Here is a 16,860-nt window from a genome sequence, read left to right as displayed (position 1 = left end):
CTCCCCAGGCCTCAACTTTTCTGAAAACTACACAAAATTTGCTTAGTAAAATTTTAGTGAATTTTATTTGTAAAGTGCTCTTGGGTGACACTTTTCTTGGACTCCTTCTTTCCTAACTGCCGAGCTCCTTATGTTCGTAGGGCTGTCTGTCGCTTCCCAGATCCTCCCTCGGTGACTGCTTCCCTTTACCTCCTTGGTGACTGCTTCATATGCAGTGCCATTTCCTCCTCCCGACTGCCCTGGTGTGTGGGTGCGCGCGCATGCACTTGTACCGCATGTTATAATGATGTGCTTCCTGCACGTTTACCAATGGCTTTTCTTTCATTCCACTGTGTTTTAATTTGACCGCTGTGTTCTGTGAGTTGTCAGTGGCAGCATTATGCATTTAATGGATTAGCTGCTGCCTAAAAATAGCCAAAGCCCTCATGCAAGCGGCACAGAAGCCTGTATAGTCCCTTAGCAGCCAAGGCAAACCCACGTGCCAGCATTTCACATGCAGGGAGGGCCTGGTGGAAATGAATCCTAATGGATCAAAAAAGAGATGGTGACTGCTCTGCGCACAAAGCCCGACGCTGGGCCTGTGGTCCAGTTGGTGAGAATCCTATTCTCAGTTCTAATGCCAGAAAAGCTCTAGCACTGAAACAGTATCAGACCACGGTGTGTGTGTGTGTGTGTGTGTGTGTGTGTGTGTGTGTGTGTGTACCCCTCCCAAAGAAAAAAACGAAGATAACTCTCCTTTAGCCTTTGTGTGATACGAGTCCCCTAACAAGGTGACCTCACATGTTTTATTGAAGCAGGTTTTCTTGGACCACTGTTGCTTACAGCTTTTTCAAAGTAAACTTTGTTGTTTAACATAGCTTTAGGTCTTCCAAAAAACTGAGCAGGAAGTACACAGAGTTCCCAGACACACAGTTTCCCCCATTATTAAAATCTTGCATTTGTGTCACATATTTGTTACAATTGATGAGCCAATATGGCACATGGTTATTAACTAAATTTGTCCTATACATTGTGTGGGTTTCGACAAATGTATAATGTTATGTGTCCAGCATTACAGTATCAAACAAAATAGGTTCACCACCCAAAAAAATCCTTTATGCTTCACCTACTTGTATTCCCCACCACCCTATACCCCGTCCCAAAGCCCTGGCAAGCACTGATCTTTTTACGTCTCTACACTTCTGCCCTTTCCAGAGTGTCATATAGCTGGACTCATACAGTCTATAGCCTGTTCAGACTGGAAGCTGCTTTCACTTGGCAATATAGTCACTTAAGTTTCCTCCATGTCTTTCTGTGGTTTCGATAGCTCTTTAACACTGAACAATGTTGTTCTTTAGGCACACATTGTAAGACCCGAAAGGAGGAGGGCAAATGGGAATGGAATCTGTGTGCCTGAGAGCTGTCCCAGGTGCCTGTTGAGCAAGTCCTACCCAGGCCTCCCCACAATGGAGGCTCTGGGACAATGTGTGAGAAGAACCCAACTTGTCATTTGGGGAATTTATATTTGGAATTATCTCTGCAGTAGGATGTGGGCTTTACTGAACCCTGAAAACACTTCCATCAAGGGTTGAGTCAGGCTTAACTTGAACATGATTAAATGTCTTAATCAAAACACTCACAGATATCCTTCGCCTCTGCCGAAGAGCTGTGACTGTTTTTATTAATGATCCTTAAATACTGGCGTAAGTGGTGTCTTGCTTAGCCCCTTAATCATCGTTCCAGAGTTTTCTGATGTTCTTGGTGTTGAGAATATACTCATGTAAACTGGCCTGCAAGGAAAGCAGACTGGCTTTTCTCTACAGGTAAAACAGGATCAAGAATTTCACTTGCACACAAAGTTAGGTATTCCCAATTTAATAGTTTCACTGGAAGTAAGACGTACGCAGTCTGACAATTAAGTTCGCGAACTTGTCGCAATGATGTTGCTGACCTTTTTTGATATCAGAGGGATTATTCATTATGAATTTGTACCAACTGGACAAACAGGGAACCAAGTTTACTATTTGGAAGTGCTGAGAAGGCTGCATGAAAAAGTTAAACGACCTGAACTTTTCACCAACAATTCATGGCTCTTGCATCACGACAATGCACCAGCTCACACGGCACTGTCTGTGAGGGAGTTTTTAGCCAGTAAACAAATCACTGTATTGGAACACCCTCCTGACTCACCTGATCTGGCCCCCAATGACTTCTTTCTTTATCCAAAGATAAAGGAAATATTGAAAGGAAGACATTTTGATGACATTCAGGACACCAAGGGTAATACGACAACAGCTCTGATGGCCATTCCAGAAAAAGAGTTCCAAAATTGCTTTGAAGGGTGGACTAGGCGCAGGTGTCAGGGCATAGCTTCCCAAGGGGAGTATTTTGAAGGTGACCATAGTGATATTCAGCCGTGAGGTATGTAGTACTTTTTCTAGGATGAGTTCGAGAACTTCATTGTCAGACCTCGTAGTCACTGAAACCCAGTTTCTGAGCAATGTCATATCTCCCGGATACAGACAGAGATGGTACAGTTGGGATAGTATCAAGCAAAAATATTTTGTCAAACAGATGCCCTTCACATTTGTGAAAACAAGGATTTTTGTGAAGGAAATGGGAGACATTTAAACAACAGACGTTTTGTTTCTTTATATCTTGTTTTTAGTGATATGTACATATGTGTGTATATAGACAGAACACCAATCTAAGATTGAAATATACAATCAAACGGCGTAAATATGTGTATATGCATACAGTGTTTAGATACAATAGTTACTGACTAAGTAGTTAAAGGAGGTTTTTTGAACCTACACACAGAAGAGCAAAGAAAGATCAAAAATCAGTCATTAACCAAACTAGAAAAGTGACACTGAATAAATAAGAATCAGCCCAGATGTGTTGTCTTAACTGTTCCTCTGTCCTGAATAGAAGTTGGAGGTGACAGTTTTAGAGGAGCTGGTTTGTGGGGGTAGAGAGAGGGAGGGGTAGGCAGATTTCTCATGGGCTCCGGGGTGAGCAGGTGGGTGCGTTTGCAGAAGCAGGAGAGGGCGGGGAAAAGTGGAGGAGGAGAGGTGATCTGCCCCGAAAAAGAGAGGTACTGGCTACAAGGCATCCAGAGATGAAAGACAGACGGGCTTCAAGCTGACATAAGGACACAGGCTATTCATGCTCACATTTCATCCTACAGACCGCTTAAAGTATTTGGAAAAGGATGTATTTATGGGATGAAAAAATGGGCTATGTTGAGCTGCCAGGAGTTATATAACATGCTTGGGTTTGATATGGTACTGCCCCCAGGAATATATGTTCACTGGGGTTTAATCAGAGACCATTTGAACTCCCCACATGATCATAAATGAATTAATGATTATTAGCACAGCTGAAATAGCACAAGGGAACCTCAAGAATGAAGAGGAGTCATGATGAGCTCAGCGTCTGCCAGGGGAATACTGAGTGAGGCCACTGCTGCTCAGCCCAGGGTGGTGCCTGCTGGGGGTGAGCCGGACCGGGGAAGGCACAGCTCCTCTCCCTGGGAGGACTGCATGCCCAATTTAGCTGGGGAAAAGAAACAAGGACAGGCAGAGCCTCTCAGCATCTAAACATTGACCTCTGTTGGCCAGTTGTGCCATTGCAGTGTTTTTACAGAAGGAAAGCAAACACAGAACTAGTCCTTCTTTCAGATTTGTGCTGAGTACCTGTCACATGCCAGGAAGTATCCTAGACTCTGGGGATAGAAGGATAAGCAAAACAGATAATATCTAAGACCTCACGGAGCATACAGTCTCGTGGAAGTTTAGGGAAGAGGTACAACAGACAAATAAGCAAAAAAATAATGCATCAAAAGATAAGTGCTATGGGGACAAAACAAAGCAGCATAGAGGGGGTAGAGAAACTAGGGACGGGGGTGGTATTGTAACAGGGTCATCAGTGGAGCTCTCTGAGAAGAGGAACAGGAGGTGACAGTGTACAGGACAGAAAGGATTCCAAATCTAGGGAGCAGTGGATGCAGACCCAGAGTTGCAAGTGGAGTAAATGGACCAACAAGACCTGTGTCATTGCAGTGCGGTGAGTGGGGAGTGGCATGCAGACCACAAGGGACTTGTTCACGGAGGCTTTTTCTCCCAGTGAGAAGCTGGCTTGGCCAGGACTGTGGTGGTAGAGGCAGTGAAAAATGGTCTCATTCTAGATATGTTTGGAAGAGAGAACCGTTAGGATTGGCTTTGTGACTTGGATGAGTGTGGGATGAGAGAAAGAGCCAAGTAAAGCGTTGTGGGGACAGCCAGGAGTGCAGTTCCCAGGCTCTCGACCTCATGTGGAAAGGTGCTCACTTGGGTAGTAAATGGCCATCAACTGTGATTGGATGACCAGCAGCTGTGGCTAGTTGGCCGTCAGCTGTAACCAGTGAGCCATTGGCCACTAATATAATTGCCGTGGCTACGCTAGCAGCAAATGGGGGCTAGCAAGAAGATGGTGGCTGAGCTAGCAAGCGCGGATTGCAGTTAGCACGGCGGGCTGCAGCTAGCAAGTGGGGTTGGTTGGTTGGCAGGAAGCGGATGGCAAGTTGCAGATCGTGTGGCTCCTGCTTCCTGTGTCTCCAACTCAGCCACCAGCGAGAATATAGTGACATGACTCCCGAATCTATGGCTCCGTGGGTGTTCCTTTTTGGCCTCACCGTTCTTGTGTGGGGAGCGGGAGCTGAGACCCTGCATGACACCCCTGCCTAACAAACGTGATTCTCAGGCCCTTGACCTGAACCTCTGGGAGAATGGGGTGCCATTCATGGAGATGATAAGAACATCGGAGGTGCCCGTGGGTGGGGCATATCAGCAGGTCCGGTTTGGATACAATTACATTTGAGTTACCAATAGATAGCCAAGCGGACATCATCAAGTAATATGGTGGCCAGTATCCAGCTGTGCCCTTGTGAAGTTACTTGTTCTGCATGCATGTTCTGTCTCCCCATTGAGTCAAGAAGTGGGTCTTAAACAATAGGGACCCTTCTACAGTCCCTAACACTTAGCAGGTGCTCAATGTTACTTATTGAACTTGATTACAGCTGCAAAACCTGGAGTGTGAACACTTGATCAATAACACTGGGGAGCTCTCAAAGCCTTAGGAGAGACCACATGTGTCTCAAATTAAAAGAATTCACAGACTTATTTTTCCAGCTTAACGTAACATCATGTCACAAAATCCCACCAGCGTTGTTTCATGTCCAAAACGGTACCCATTGGCATTGACAATGTGTTGTGAGGTAGATAAGGCTCCCCTCCAAGGGACTTTCAAGCACACAGACTTAACCATCCAGAGCCTCACTGCAAAATCCCCTCTTGGAATTTAATCCTTCATTAACTGTTAATGATCAGTTAACCTTTAAGAATGATTTTGTCTCTGACAAACCTAATTATAAACTGAAAACAGATTTGTTATGAATACTTTAGAGTGCTTATCTGAGACATGTGCAGTGAGAGTTTAACTTTCACCAAAGAAAGGGAAAAACTTATTTTAGTTTACATATGTGCAGACCAAAAACTGTGCATTATCTAAGATAATTCGGGCTACATAATTAGGAAAGAGGAAAATATCTGAGGATAAATAATTAGTGGGGACAAAAATAACATTTGGCCTGAGCTATCCAGTACACTGCTTACAATAATCTTTGGCTCCTAATTTGCATAGACACTCCTGAGGGTGTGTAGTATGACATCTCTTCCCAGGATGGCAGAGCTCCTTTGAGGGGAGACAAAGACAGAATTTAAGAGGAAGGGAGCAAAGGCAGGCCTTTGAAGTGATGGAATGGATTTTCCCAAATCTATTTAGGTTAAATAAATTCCATTATTATCAGCTCCTTTTAGTGCGTATTTTAAATATTCTCTCCCCTCATCACTTTTTCTTTTTTCATGAATATTTAGGTAGGCTGTTCAGGCTACAGACCACCTCACGGTATTTAATTCTAAGACCCATCTTTGGAGTTTTGAGATGAGGGAGTCGTAAAGGGCTTTCCACAGGCCCCAAAACAGTATGGTGTATAAAATGGGAAGCACCTGCATCTACATCACAGCCTTTGGAATAATCGGTAGTGTTCCCTGTTATAAAGGCCTAGAAGACATTTCTTCTTAATGAGTCTACAGATACTCTATGGCATGTGAAAGTCTTCAGATCAATTTGTGTATGAGTATACAGTGGTGTTATTCTCAGAGTCTGACATATTGGCTGCTCTGAGGAGTGTGCACAGTATGGCTTCCACACTGAGACACTGTCCACTGGCAGACATTGTACTGTCTGTCACCAAGGAGACAGACTGTCCAAATCACGGGGTCGTGTAGGAACATGCGAAGCCAAAAAAGGCCAATGTGTTTGCAAATAGGGCTTCTAGTATTATGAACATCACATGACTTCTGACAGGTGTTAGGCAGGGATGAGCAAACAGTCTGGTAGAGAGTCTTGAGATATTTACACGTGAGAACTTTGTTTTTATGATTTGGAAATAAAGCTAAACAATCCCCACTTGAAGTAGGATTTGTTCCTCTGCTCAGCTTGTGGTGTCAGTGGCTCTAAGAGGTTTGGGACAGGATTTTTGAAGCCAGCTCCACGTTGGTCCTCCCATTTGGAATTCAGTGGGCATCCCCATCTGTAACTTATAAGTATGATTGTACATATGTATATGCAAATATAAACGTGTGTGTGTAATATAATTGTAGTTCTGTAACTGAATATCAGCCTTATTACACACTCATATGGGGAGGCTAGAATTGTACGAGTAGATATGAGGCAGACAATATTTCACAGTTTTCTGTACCATGAAACAAATCTATGAGCTCATGCCATTGGATCCTATTTATTTCAAGTAGCATTCACCACTGTTGGGGGTAGTGGGAATGTCAAAATCATCTCTTTTGGTGGTATTATAATATCTTTGTTCAGAGAGGCAGAGATCAGGAGCGTAAGAAAAAGAAAATGGGTTTGGGGGCCAAAGAAATGGATTAAATCCCAATTCAATCAGCTTCTAGCTGTGACATTAAGCAAGTGATTTTTATCTCTCCGAGACTATAGTTCCTTATTTGTAAAGTGGAACAACAGTGCTGTTTTCACTAGTATACGGTCAGCATTAAACAAAATGCTTTTGGTAAAGTTTGTACGTGAGTGTCTGACAGATAGTAAGCACTCAAAAAATGTCAGCTCTCATTGCATTATTAAAATAACCCCAAACTATGAAAAATTCCCCAGATAATATGTACATTTATTTATATGGGCTCATGCTCACACACACACTGTAGTAATAGGCTTCCATATAAATTTGCTCTAGTCATTTCTTCTAATAAAAACACATGTCTTCTATGGAGCAAATAAAGTATATCATTCAAGAAGTGTCTAGATCTCCATCAGTCATAATTACTCAAAGAGATAAAGTACATTAAATGGAAAATTCACAATCCATGTAAATCACATTAAAAATGACTGTTTTTTCACATTTTGGGAAGTATTTTAATTACATATGTGTTTATGTATGTGTGGGTAAAATTCAACAGAGCATCTGTAATATTGTATGTAGTCAATATTATTGTGATTTACCACATATCTACCATTTTCATTGTTCTTCTTTCCTCCCTGCATCTACAAACTTCCATCTAATTTCAGTTTTCCTCTACCTAAAGAATATTCTTTAGTATTTTCTTTAGCGTCAATCTCTTGGTGGTGAACTCTCTCAATTACTATCTGACTGAAAGATGTCTTTCTCTTGCCTTCATTCTTGAAGGATGTTTTTGCTTGACATAGAATTCTTGGTTGGCACTCTTTTTCTTTAATACTTTAAAGATATTCCATTGTCTTCTAGCTTCCATTATTTTTATTGAGATGTCTACTATATGATTATTTGTTGCTTATTTGGGGATTGTTGCTTATTTGGGGATAATGAATACTTTGTTCTGAAGGCTTTTCAGTATATATATTTTCCCTGTTTCTGATTTACAGCAGTTAAACTTTGACCTGCCTAGGTGAGAATTTATTTTTATTTTTCCTGTTTGGGAGTTAGGCCTTCTTGAATCAGTTGCTTATTGTCTCTTAGTTTCAGAAAATTTTTAGCCATTATCTCCTTAAATATTTCTTCTGCACTACAATCTCTCTCCTCCTTGTAGGATTCTTCTAGGTGCCTTATCCTCTCGTCTGTATTAGCTATTTTGTCTCTGTTTCTCATCTTGTATAGTTTCTTATGAAGCTCTAATTAAAGAATCCAGTTCACTAATTTCAATCATGTTTATTCTGTTGGAAAATCTATCACATTCTTTATTTTAGCGGATGTATTTTTTGTTGTGTCATTGGAATTAATCCCTGGTCGTTCGCAAAAGATGAAAAGAATTCACAGACACAGCCTGAAATGAAGAGAACAAGGAACTAAGTTTACTCAAGAAGAAAGAAGCCAGCCTAGACGTTGCCGGGGCAGAGGACTGCACCTAACTGTAGGTTAGCTTTTTCTTATGTAGGAAAGTGTAGGTAAATTTCCTTATGGCAGGAGAGGTGATGTATAGACTGGGGTCATTTGATTGACATATGTTGGTTATGTAACTAGTTTCTTTCTGCACATGCTCTTACCCAGAATGCATACAGAAAAACTCACAGGGGTGGGAGGCAAGCCTTAATGTTCATTCCATTGTAATTGCATTATAATTAGGCAGTCTGCGCATGTGTGAAGAACCAGTTAAAGCCAGTTGGGTCTTATCTCCTCTTTTTATGAGGGTTTAGACATCTTAGATTTATTTCTAGGGGATGAGCTTGGGCGGTTCCTGGGGAGGGGATGCAGGCCTGGGCAGTCCCCCTTCTGTTTCACTTTTATTAACCCTTTTCTGCCTCATCATTTTTTTTTTAATTAAATTTATTGGGGTGACAATTGTTAGTAAATTTACATAGATTTCAGGTGTACAATTCTGTATTACATCGTCTATAAATCCCATTGTGTGTTCACCACCCAGAGTCAGTTCTCCTTCCATCACCATATATTTGATCCCCTTTACCCTCATCACCCACCCCCCACCCCCTTACCCTCTGGTAACCACTAAATTATTGTCTGTGTCTATGAGTTTTTGTTTCTCATTTGTTTGTCTTGTTCTTTTTGGTTTATATACCACATATCAGTGAAATCATAGGGTTCTCTGCTTTTTCTGTCTGACTTATTTCACTTAGCATTACACTCTCAAGATCCATCCATGTTGTCACAAATGCTCCTATATCATCTTTCCTTAACGCCGAATAGTATTCCATTGTGTATATATACCACAACTTCTTTATCCATTCATCTATCGAAGGACATTTTGGTTGTTTCCATGTCTTGGCCACCGTAAACAAAGCTGCAATGAACATTGGCGTACACGTGTCTCTATAGAGAAATGCTTTTATATTTTTGGGGTAGATACCCAGGAGAGCAATTGCTGGGTCATATGGTAATTCTATTCGTAATTTCTTGAGGAACCTCTACACTGCCTTCCATAGCGGCTGCACCAGTCTGCATTCCCACCAACAGTGTATGAGAGTTCCTTTTTCTCCACAGCCTGCCTCATCATTTTTTAGCTAGAATGTCCAAGGATTTTAAAAAATAGATTCTAGTTCTCTACCAAAATCCTGAAGCTTGTCTTTAATCTCTTTAAATACTGTAAATATAGTCATTTTAAAGTCTATATCTGATGACTGTACATCAGAAGCCCCTGTGGGTCTGTTTCTATTTTCTGTCTCTACTGGGTTTTATTCTGGTCTGCTCATGGACCTCCTTCCCTTTTTTAATTGAATGTCTTTTATTTGAAAAATTGTAGAAATAATTCAAGATTTTAATCCAATTTCAGGGACTAAGATGATTAAAATCTGAGCTGCAGACCTTGAGAGGGCCTGTCTCCTTCTGGTTCACCTTACTACTAGAGAACAGCACTTTGGTGTCACAGCCCAAAACAGTGGGTTCACCAGAGAGCACCCTCCTTCCATGTATCCTGAACTCCATTCCCTGCTCTCCCTCCACCCCTATGTTCTTGAAATTACCAAAAGCCCACTTGGTCTCACAGCTGCTTCACTTTGGAATGTGCAGATGCCCTCAGGGGGAACTAGCCCCAAGCAACAGGTTCAAATCTCTGGGCCATCACCCTTTCCTGTTCCTGACCCAGTACTTTTTATACCATCTTATTTTCTGGCTAGTGCCATAAGAAATAGGTTTTCACATTTTGTCCAGTGTGTGTGCATGCGTGTGTGTGTGTGTGTGTGTGTGTGTGTGTGCCAGAGTATCTAGTTGTCCTCAGAAAGAGGGTTGTTCAAAATTACCTAGTCTACTACTTCTAGAAAAGTCCTTGAGAGCCAGCCTGATGGCTGGAGCGTTGTGTTCCTAAGGCCCCTGTGATTTGATTTCCCACATGGGCCAGTGAGCTGCACCCTCTATAGCTAAGATTGTGAACAACAGCTCTCCCTGGAACTGGGCTGCCGTGAGCAGCTGACGTGAGCGGCTGCCGTGAGCGGCTGACCAACGACAGGCAATCGACTGGGGCGGGGTGCTTCATAATACCAGCATGGGCCAGGCAGTTGTGTCCTACACAACTAGACTGAGAAACAACAGCTTGAACCGGAGTTGGGGGGAGACAGAAGAAGGTGGAAGAAAAAAAAGAAGTTATTGAAAACTGACTTTTTAAAGCTATTTTATTGTTTTCTTTTTTTTTTTTTTGTAGAGCATAAAGTTGAAGAAATTAAATTTCTATGAAAATGAAACGATTAAAACTTCAAGTGCATTGCAAATTTAATGGCAATAGTAAGATTTTCAGCAGTTTGCTATTCCCTGCACACACTGTCCCCTTCTTGCCTTATTCACATATCCCTACTTCCAGAAATGTCTTTTCCTTGCAACCCTACCTCTACTCCACCCCCATTATTTTTTAAAACTCAGTACAGCATATCCTCATTCAAGAAGACTTCCTTACTCACCTCTTCTCCAAACTGGTCTATGCCTTTCCTCTCTCCAACTACAACTTAATACTGTGCAAAGTATTAGCACCTGACTCACCACACTGATTGGCAGTTATTATTCATGTGCCTCTTTTCCCACTTGATTGTGAACTTCTTTGGGACCAGAACTGTCTTGTTCAATTTATTTCCTTAGCACAGTGCACAGCACCTACCGTGTTTTCCTGAAAATAAGACTGGGTCTTATATTAATTTTTGCTCCAAAAGACACATTAGGGCTTATGTTCAGGGGATGTCATCCTGAAAAATCATGCTAGGGCTTATTTTCCTGTTAGGTCTTATTTTGGGGGAAACACGGTAGTGACGTGGAGAAAGTGGCAGCTATTGTAAGGATACTGGGCTTCACCTGCTTTCAGTATTTGTTTTTCAAACATGCAGAGACTGATTTGAGTACCTGGGGCGGGACCTTATAAATGGGTCAAGTTCTTGAGCTCTCTATGTCCATTTTACCCTCTCCCAGCCGCATCCTCCCCTCAAACCTCTCAAAATTCTGCCCATCCTTCAGGGTCCTGGGAAAGCCCTCCCTGCTTACTCCAGCCCCCACTGATCCTGCTACCCCTAAATTCCTAGAGTCACATTCATTTATCCAATAAATATTAAGTTTAAACCATGTACCCTTTTGGGGGCCAGGGATACAGTGATACACTCGAATGGCTGCCTCGTGGAGCTCACATACAGTCAAACTCCGATACGTACTAGCCCTTTCATACATGAGAAGAGCATTTGTCCAGTGCACTAAGAAAGCACAAGACCGTATCGTGGGCTTGAGTCACCCGCCGAGCCTTGCTCAGCACTGAACCTTAAGTAGATGTGCCGTCATCCTTGGGGGTCCATTGACTTGTTTTAACGGAGACCAGCGATAGAGCTAACAGTCAATAAAATGATATTTTGAATACTGAATGGACTTTTACACTGGACAGTTTTTTCCCTGGCTTCCACCTAACACCTGTATATGGTCAGTACAGGTACAGCAGAAAATTAAGAGCCTCATTTGTGTGTGTTGGTGGAGGAGGTTTGTGGAACTCAGTCTTATTGTTTCCATTCAGCTGCTAGACGTACATGTGTGTATGTGTAGAACAAAACCAAAATAAAACGTATTCATTTGTTTCCTTTCTTTTTCCTCCCTCTGTCTCCCACTGTTCCCACAGGTCAGCGTGGAGGTTTTGGTAGAGTATCCTTTTTTTGTGTTTGGACAGGGCTGGTCATCCTGCTGTCCAGAGAGAACCAGCCAGCTCTTTGATTTGCCGTGTTCCAAACTCTCCGTTGGGGATGTCTGCATCTCGCTGACCCTCAAGAACCTGAAGAACGGCTCTGTTAAAAAGGGCCAGCCGGTGGATCCCGCCAGCGTCCTGCTGAAGCACTCAAAGACCGACACCCTGACGGGCAGTAGACACAGGTATGCTGAGCAGGAAAACGGGATCAATCCGGCAAGTGCCCAGATGCTCTCTGAGAATGGCGAACTGAAGTTTCCAGAAAAACTAGGATTGCCTGCCGCGCCCTTGCTCACCAAAACAGAACCCAGCAAGCCCACAGCAACGAGGAAGAGGAGGTGGTCTGCGCCGGAGACCCGCAAACTGGAGAAGTCAGAAGACGAGCCACCTTTGACTCTTCCTAAGCCTTCTCTAATTCCTCAGGAGGTTAAGATTTGCATTGAAGGCCGGTCTAATGTAGGCAAGTAGAGGCAGTTTGGGGAAAGGAAATTTGGCCCTCCCTTATCATTTGTATCCAGATTACTGTACTGTAGACTACATAACACAGTATTTACATGTTATCCTCTTCCTTTAGGTTTCTGTTATAACTTTGTCATTAGAGTTACAGCTGGTGTTGCGCAAGAGACTGGTGCATATGCTTTTTTCCACGAGTGTCTGTCAGTGGGTGTGCGGGGGGCCAGAGCAGGGCCAGTCCAGGCGCCAGGCGTCCTGGTGGAAATGAATGTGGCTTCAGAGTGCCTGCCTTTTCTAGCAGCCAAGAAGCATCCACTGGGCGCTGACTTCTTCTGGTTTCATGAGAAAGTTCTGCGGGGAGGGAATTGCAGGGGTGGGTGCGTGCAGGGCTTCAGGGGTGCCGCAGTGAGGGAGGGTCTTTTTCTCTCTGCCTCCCTCTGTCTCACTCTCTCTTGCTCTTAGCACAGCATTGGAGATCCAGAGACGTGTCCTCAGGAGGTTCTCACGTGCAAAATAAATATCAGGAACCCAGCTTCAGGGCATCCTAGAAAAGCATCAGACAGCAGATGGAAAGCTAACCGTGTAAAAGAACATTTTTTTTCCCTCCAACATATTTTACAATAAAAGCAACTTTTAATCATATAGATATATATTTCCCCCTATGGGGCCTGACTGCACTGATTTTTTTTTTAAAGAGCAACTGCCACATGCGGGATTTCGTTTCTGCTCCACTAGTGCAGTGATGTCTCCAGGGTGTCTGAGGAGCAGAGCAGCCTCTGTTCGCATCACTCCACGTGGGGGTGGTGGGCCGTGGGGGTGGGAGAATGAACACCCACTCTGGTTTCCGTGCAGTGTTAGGACAACCAATCAGGTTATCGCATTGACTTCGCTCCCAAGAAGTAGACACACACTGTCCTTTAGAGAGCAGCGGAAGCTCTTCACATTGGGTTTGCAAATTTTTTGTCTTTTAACTCTAGTACTGTTTATAGTTCATGACTATGGACAACTCGGGTGCCACTTTTTTCAGATTCCAGTGTGACGTGAGGAATTAGATATTGAAGATGAGCATATATATTACTATCTCTAAGCACTTAAAATGCTGTTCACACTTTATTACCAAGCATCTTGGTCTCTCCTTCAACAAGTACTGTATCTCACTTTAAAGTCTTTGGGAAGAAAAACGAAAAACTAAGTTGCTTTCTTTTTTCAACACTGTAACTACATTTCAGCTCTGCAGAGTTCCTCACCTCAAGATATTGAAAGTTTCAATGTGGTTTAAAAGGATGAATGTGAATTATGAACTAGTATGTGACAATGAATGACCACCAAGTACAGCCTGACAGGAAGGCACTTTTCACTTTGATGTTTGAGAAAGAATTAAAGGCATATGCAGAGCTGGCAGAGAAACTGAGAGAAAAGGGGTGGAAAAAAAGAATACTCATTTTTGTCCAGTGTTTTTGTTTTTAAGATGAACTTTTAAAGAACCTTGCGATTTGCACATCTTGAGTTTATAATTTGTGTGATATTCCTGCAGTTTTTATCCAATAACATTGTGGGAAAGGTTTGGGGGACTGAACGAGCATAAATAAATGTAGCAAATTTACTTTCTAACCTGCCTAAATTCTAGGCCGTTTTATAAGATTATGTTCCTTTCAAAATTCATTTTGGTCTTTCTACCACATCTGTCACAAAATCAGGTCTTAGCAGGACAACTCTGAGAATTTTCTTCAGATTCATTGAGAGAGTTTTCCATAAAGACATTTATATATGTGAGCAAGTTTTTAAAAAAATTACTTTATTACTGTTGTTATTAATATTGTTTTCAGAATGACTTTTTTTTCCATCTGAAATCAAATCAAGATTTAATGTTTGGTACAAACCCAGAAAGTGTGTTTCATAATTTAAACCTTTCATTCCCAGAGATCTGAAATATTGTTTGTGGGTTTTGGGTTTGCATTTTAAAGTGCTTTAAAAAAAATTTAAAAAGTTTTATAAGTAGGGAGAAATTTTTAAATATTCTTACTTGGAATGGCTGCAACTAGTCTGAACAAATGCTTAAACTGATTCTTCTTTTACCATTGAAAATAGTACTTCTAAATTTAAAAAGAAATTCTAACGTCAACCCACATTTTCGCTATCTAGTATTCCTTCACATTTAGTTCTCACCAGAACTAATGATTTTTATAAACCATTTTCTGGGATGTACCAAAAACATTTGAATAGATTTAACATAACTAGAACCGGTCCTTTACTTTCTTCGAAATTCATTACCCTCTCAGCATGCTAGCAGAGAGCTGGGTGGGCCCATTCTCGCAATGGTAATGCTTATTTAGTGCTGTATTTTTGTAAGTGTTTCTGTTCAGAGAACTTGCTTAATCTTCCATATATTCTGCTCAGGGCACTTGCAGTTATGAGGTTTTGTTGTTTTATAACCTTTGATGGGAAGAGGAATATGGGGCTGCCACATCGACTTTGTCCTCCTTTGTACCACTGCTGACAGCCACTCATGTGGACTCAGAAAAACACACACAACCTTTTGGCTTCCTTCACATATTGAACTAACACCAACTCTGAAATGGGAAAACATACATGGTTTGGAGCAATAGGAACATTATCGTCACTTTTGTGCCTGTATTTCAGGTATAGGAATTCTAAGAGAATTGGTTCTTTCTAATGTCCCATTTCATTCTCTTGCTTTTTCAGCATGTGCAATACTTTCCGTGCCAATAGAGTTTGATTGGTGTGCTCTAGTTAAAACTCGTGCCCTTTGGGCTTTTTCCTTGTCGGGAGGGAAGGAGCCAGGAAGGGAGAGCCTCCCTCTGTGAGCTACTCCCTGCTGCTGTGGATTCTGAGTGCTGGGTGGGAGTCTGCAGGAGCTCCAGGTGTCTGTCACCATGTTGCAGCAAGAGCAAGCAAAGGAGATCTAAGGGATGAACTGCAGTTCCCCATCACCTCAAGGAATAGGGAAGGTGGAGTGTGACAGGAAAGAGGCAGAGTCATTTCTAAGGCACACTCTGGAGCAATAGAGCCAGGATCAACCCATTTTCCATGCTCTTTTCTGCGAGTGGGCGGGCCCCTCTTCAGGCCTGTGACCTTGAGACATTGAGCTGTGCCTCTGGGCCTGGGCAGGAAGTGTGGCCTGGGCAGGAAGTGCATGCAGGGAGCACATGCACTCCAAGCTTGCTGGCCAGTGCCTGTGGAGAGGGCTACCTGCGAACACTGGTCACCACTCCTCTGTGGCAGCTTTCTCTTCAAATAGGAAGAACATCCAGGGGACAGGGAACCTCCTCATGTTTGCAGCCATTGGCAAGCCTGAGGTTCCCAGAGCAGCCTTGGTCACCATTCCTGGGTAGCAAACCTAACAATGACAGGCGTAGAAATTCTTCGGTGCCCTGCAGCTTACGAGGATCAGCCATGTGCCTCTGTACTATGTCCACTTTGCAATATTTACTGACAGCCGTCTTTAGTTCTCTCTTTCCTGTTCTCCATTTTTAAACTAACAACAGCAGGCCTTTTGCGTTTACAATGGAACACAATCACCAAGAAATTAGTCAGGGTGAAAAGAAAAAAATAAGAAGAAACCAACAAACAAGAACCTCTCTTTATAGGGATTTCTAAATATATACAATGACTGTTCCTTAGAATGTTTAACTTAACAATTATTTCAGTTTGGGCCACATTCAGGAGAGGGAGATAAAGAGATGGGTGCCACTTACCTCAAATCTTTTAAAATGGAAATCCAAATTGCATTTTCATTTGGACTTTCAGGATCATTTTCTATGTTGGTCAATTTTTTGTTTTCCCCAACTGGCCCAGTTTGGTTTGGGATATTTTGATTCTTTTTTTTCTTTTTTGTAACTGTTGTTGATCCCACTTCTAACTCTGAATTGTAACCCTATATGTTTTTTGTTAGGTGAGTGTGTTGGGTTTTTTCCCCCGGCAGGAAGTGGCAGTATCTTCCTTCTCCCCTACAAGGAACTCTGCGGAACCTTTCACACCTCTTACTCAGGGATGGGGCTGGCGTGTGTGTGGTACACTGATGTGTCCAGAAGCAGCACTTTGACTGCTCTGGAGTAGGGTTGTACAACTTCAAGGAATGTTTGGATTTCCTGTGTCTTGTGGATTACTCCTTAGATACTGCATAGATTGCAATATAATGCTGCATGTTCACGATGAACAGTAGCTCCTAGTAATCATAAAATCCACTCTTTGCACATAGTTTGATCTT

At 42.5% G+C, this 16,860-nt stretch overlaps 1 protein-coding gene across 2 annotated transcripts in view; it reads left to right on the top strand.

Moving 5' to 3' along the window:
• The window catches only part of ATXN1 (ataxin 1), a 288,719-nt gene extending 272,464 nt beyond the window's left edge, over positions 1–16,255 (top strand). For both annotated transcript variants that reach the window (XM_081057551.1, XM_081057552.1), the window contains exon 6: positions 12,117–16,255. In XM_081057551.1, coding sequence (XP_080913677.1) covers positions 12,117–12,647 — 531 coding nt within the window. In that variant the 3' untranslated portion in view covers positions 12,648–16,255. The remainder of the gene's footprint in view (positions 1–12,116) is intronic.
• Positions 16,256–16,860: the final 605 nt, after the last annotated feature.

This window comes from Rhinolophus hipposideros (genome assembly GCF_964194185.1).
Source record: "Rhinolophus hipposideros genome assembly, chromosome: 8".
Classification (NCBI taxonomy): domain Eukaryota; kingdom Metazoa; phylum Chordata; class Mammalia; order Chiroptera; family Rhinolophidae; genus Rhinolophus; species Rhinolophus hipposideros.
Note: the sequence above shows the minus strand (reverse complement) of the source record. Positions and strands in the feature narration are given on the sequence as shown.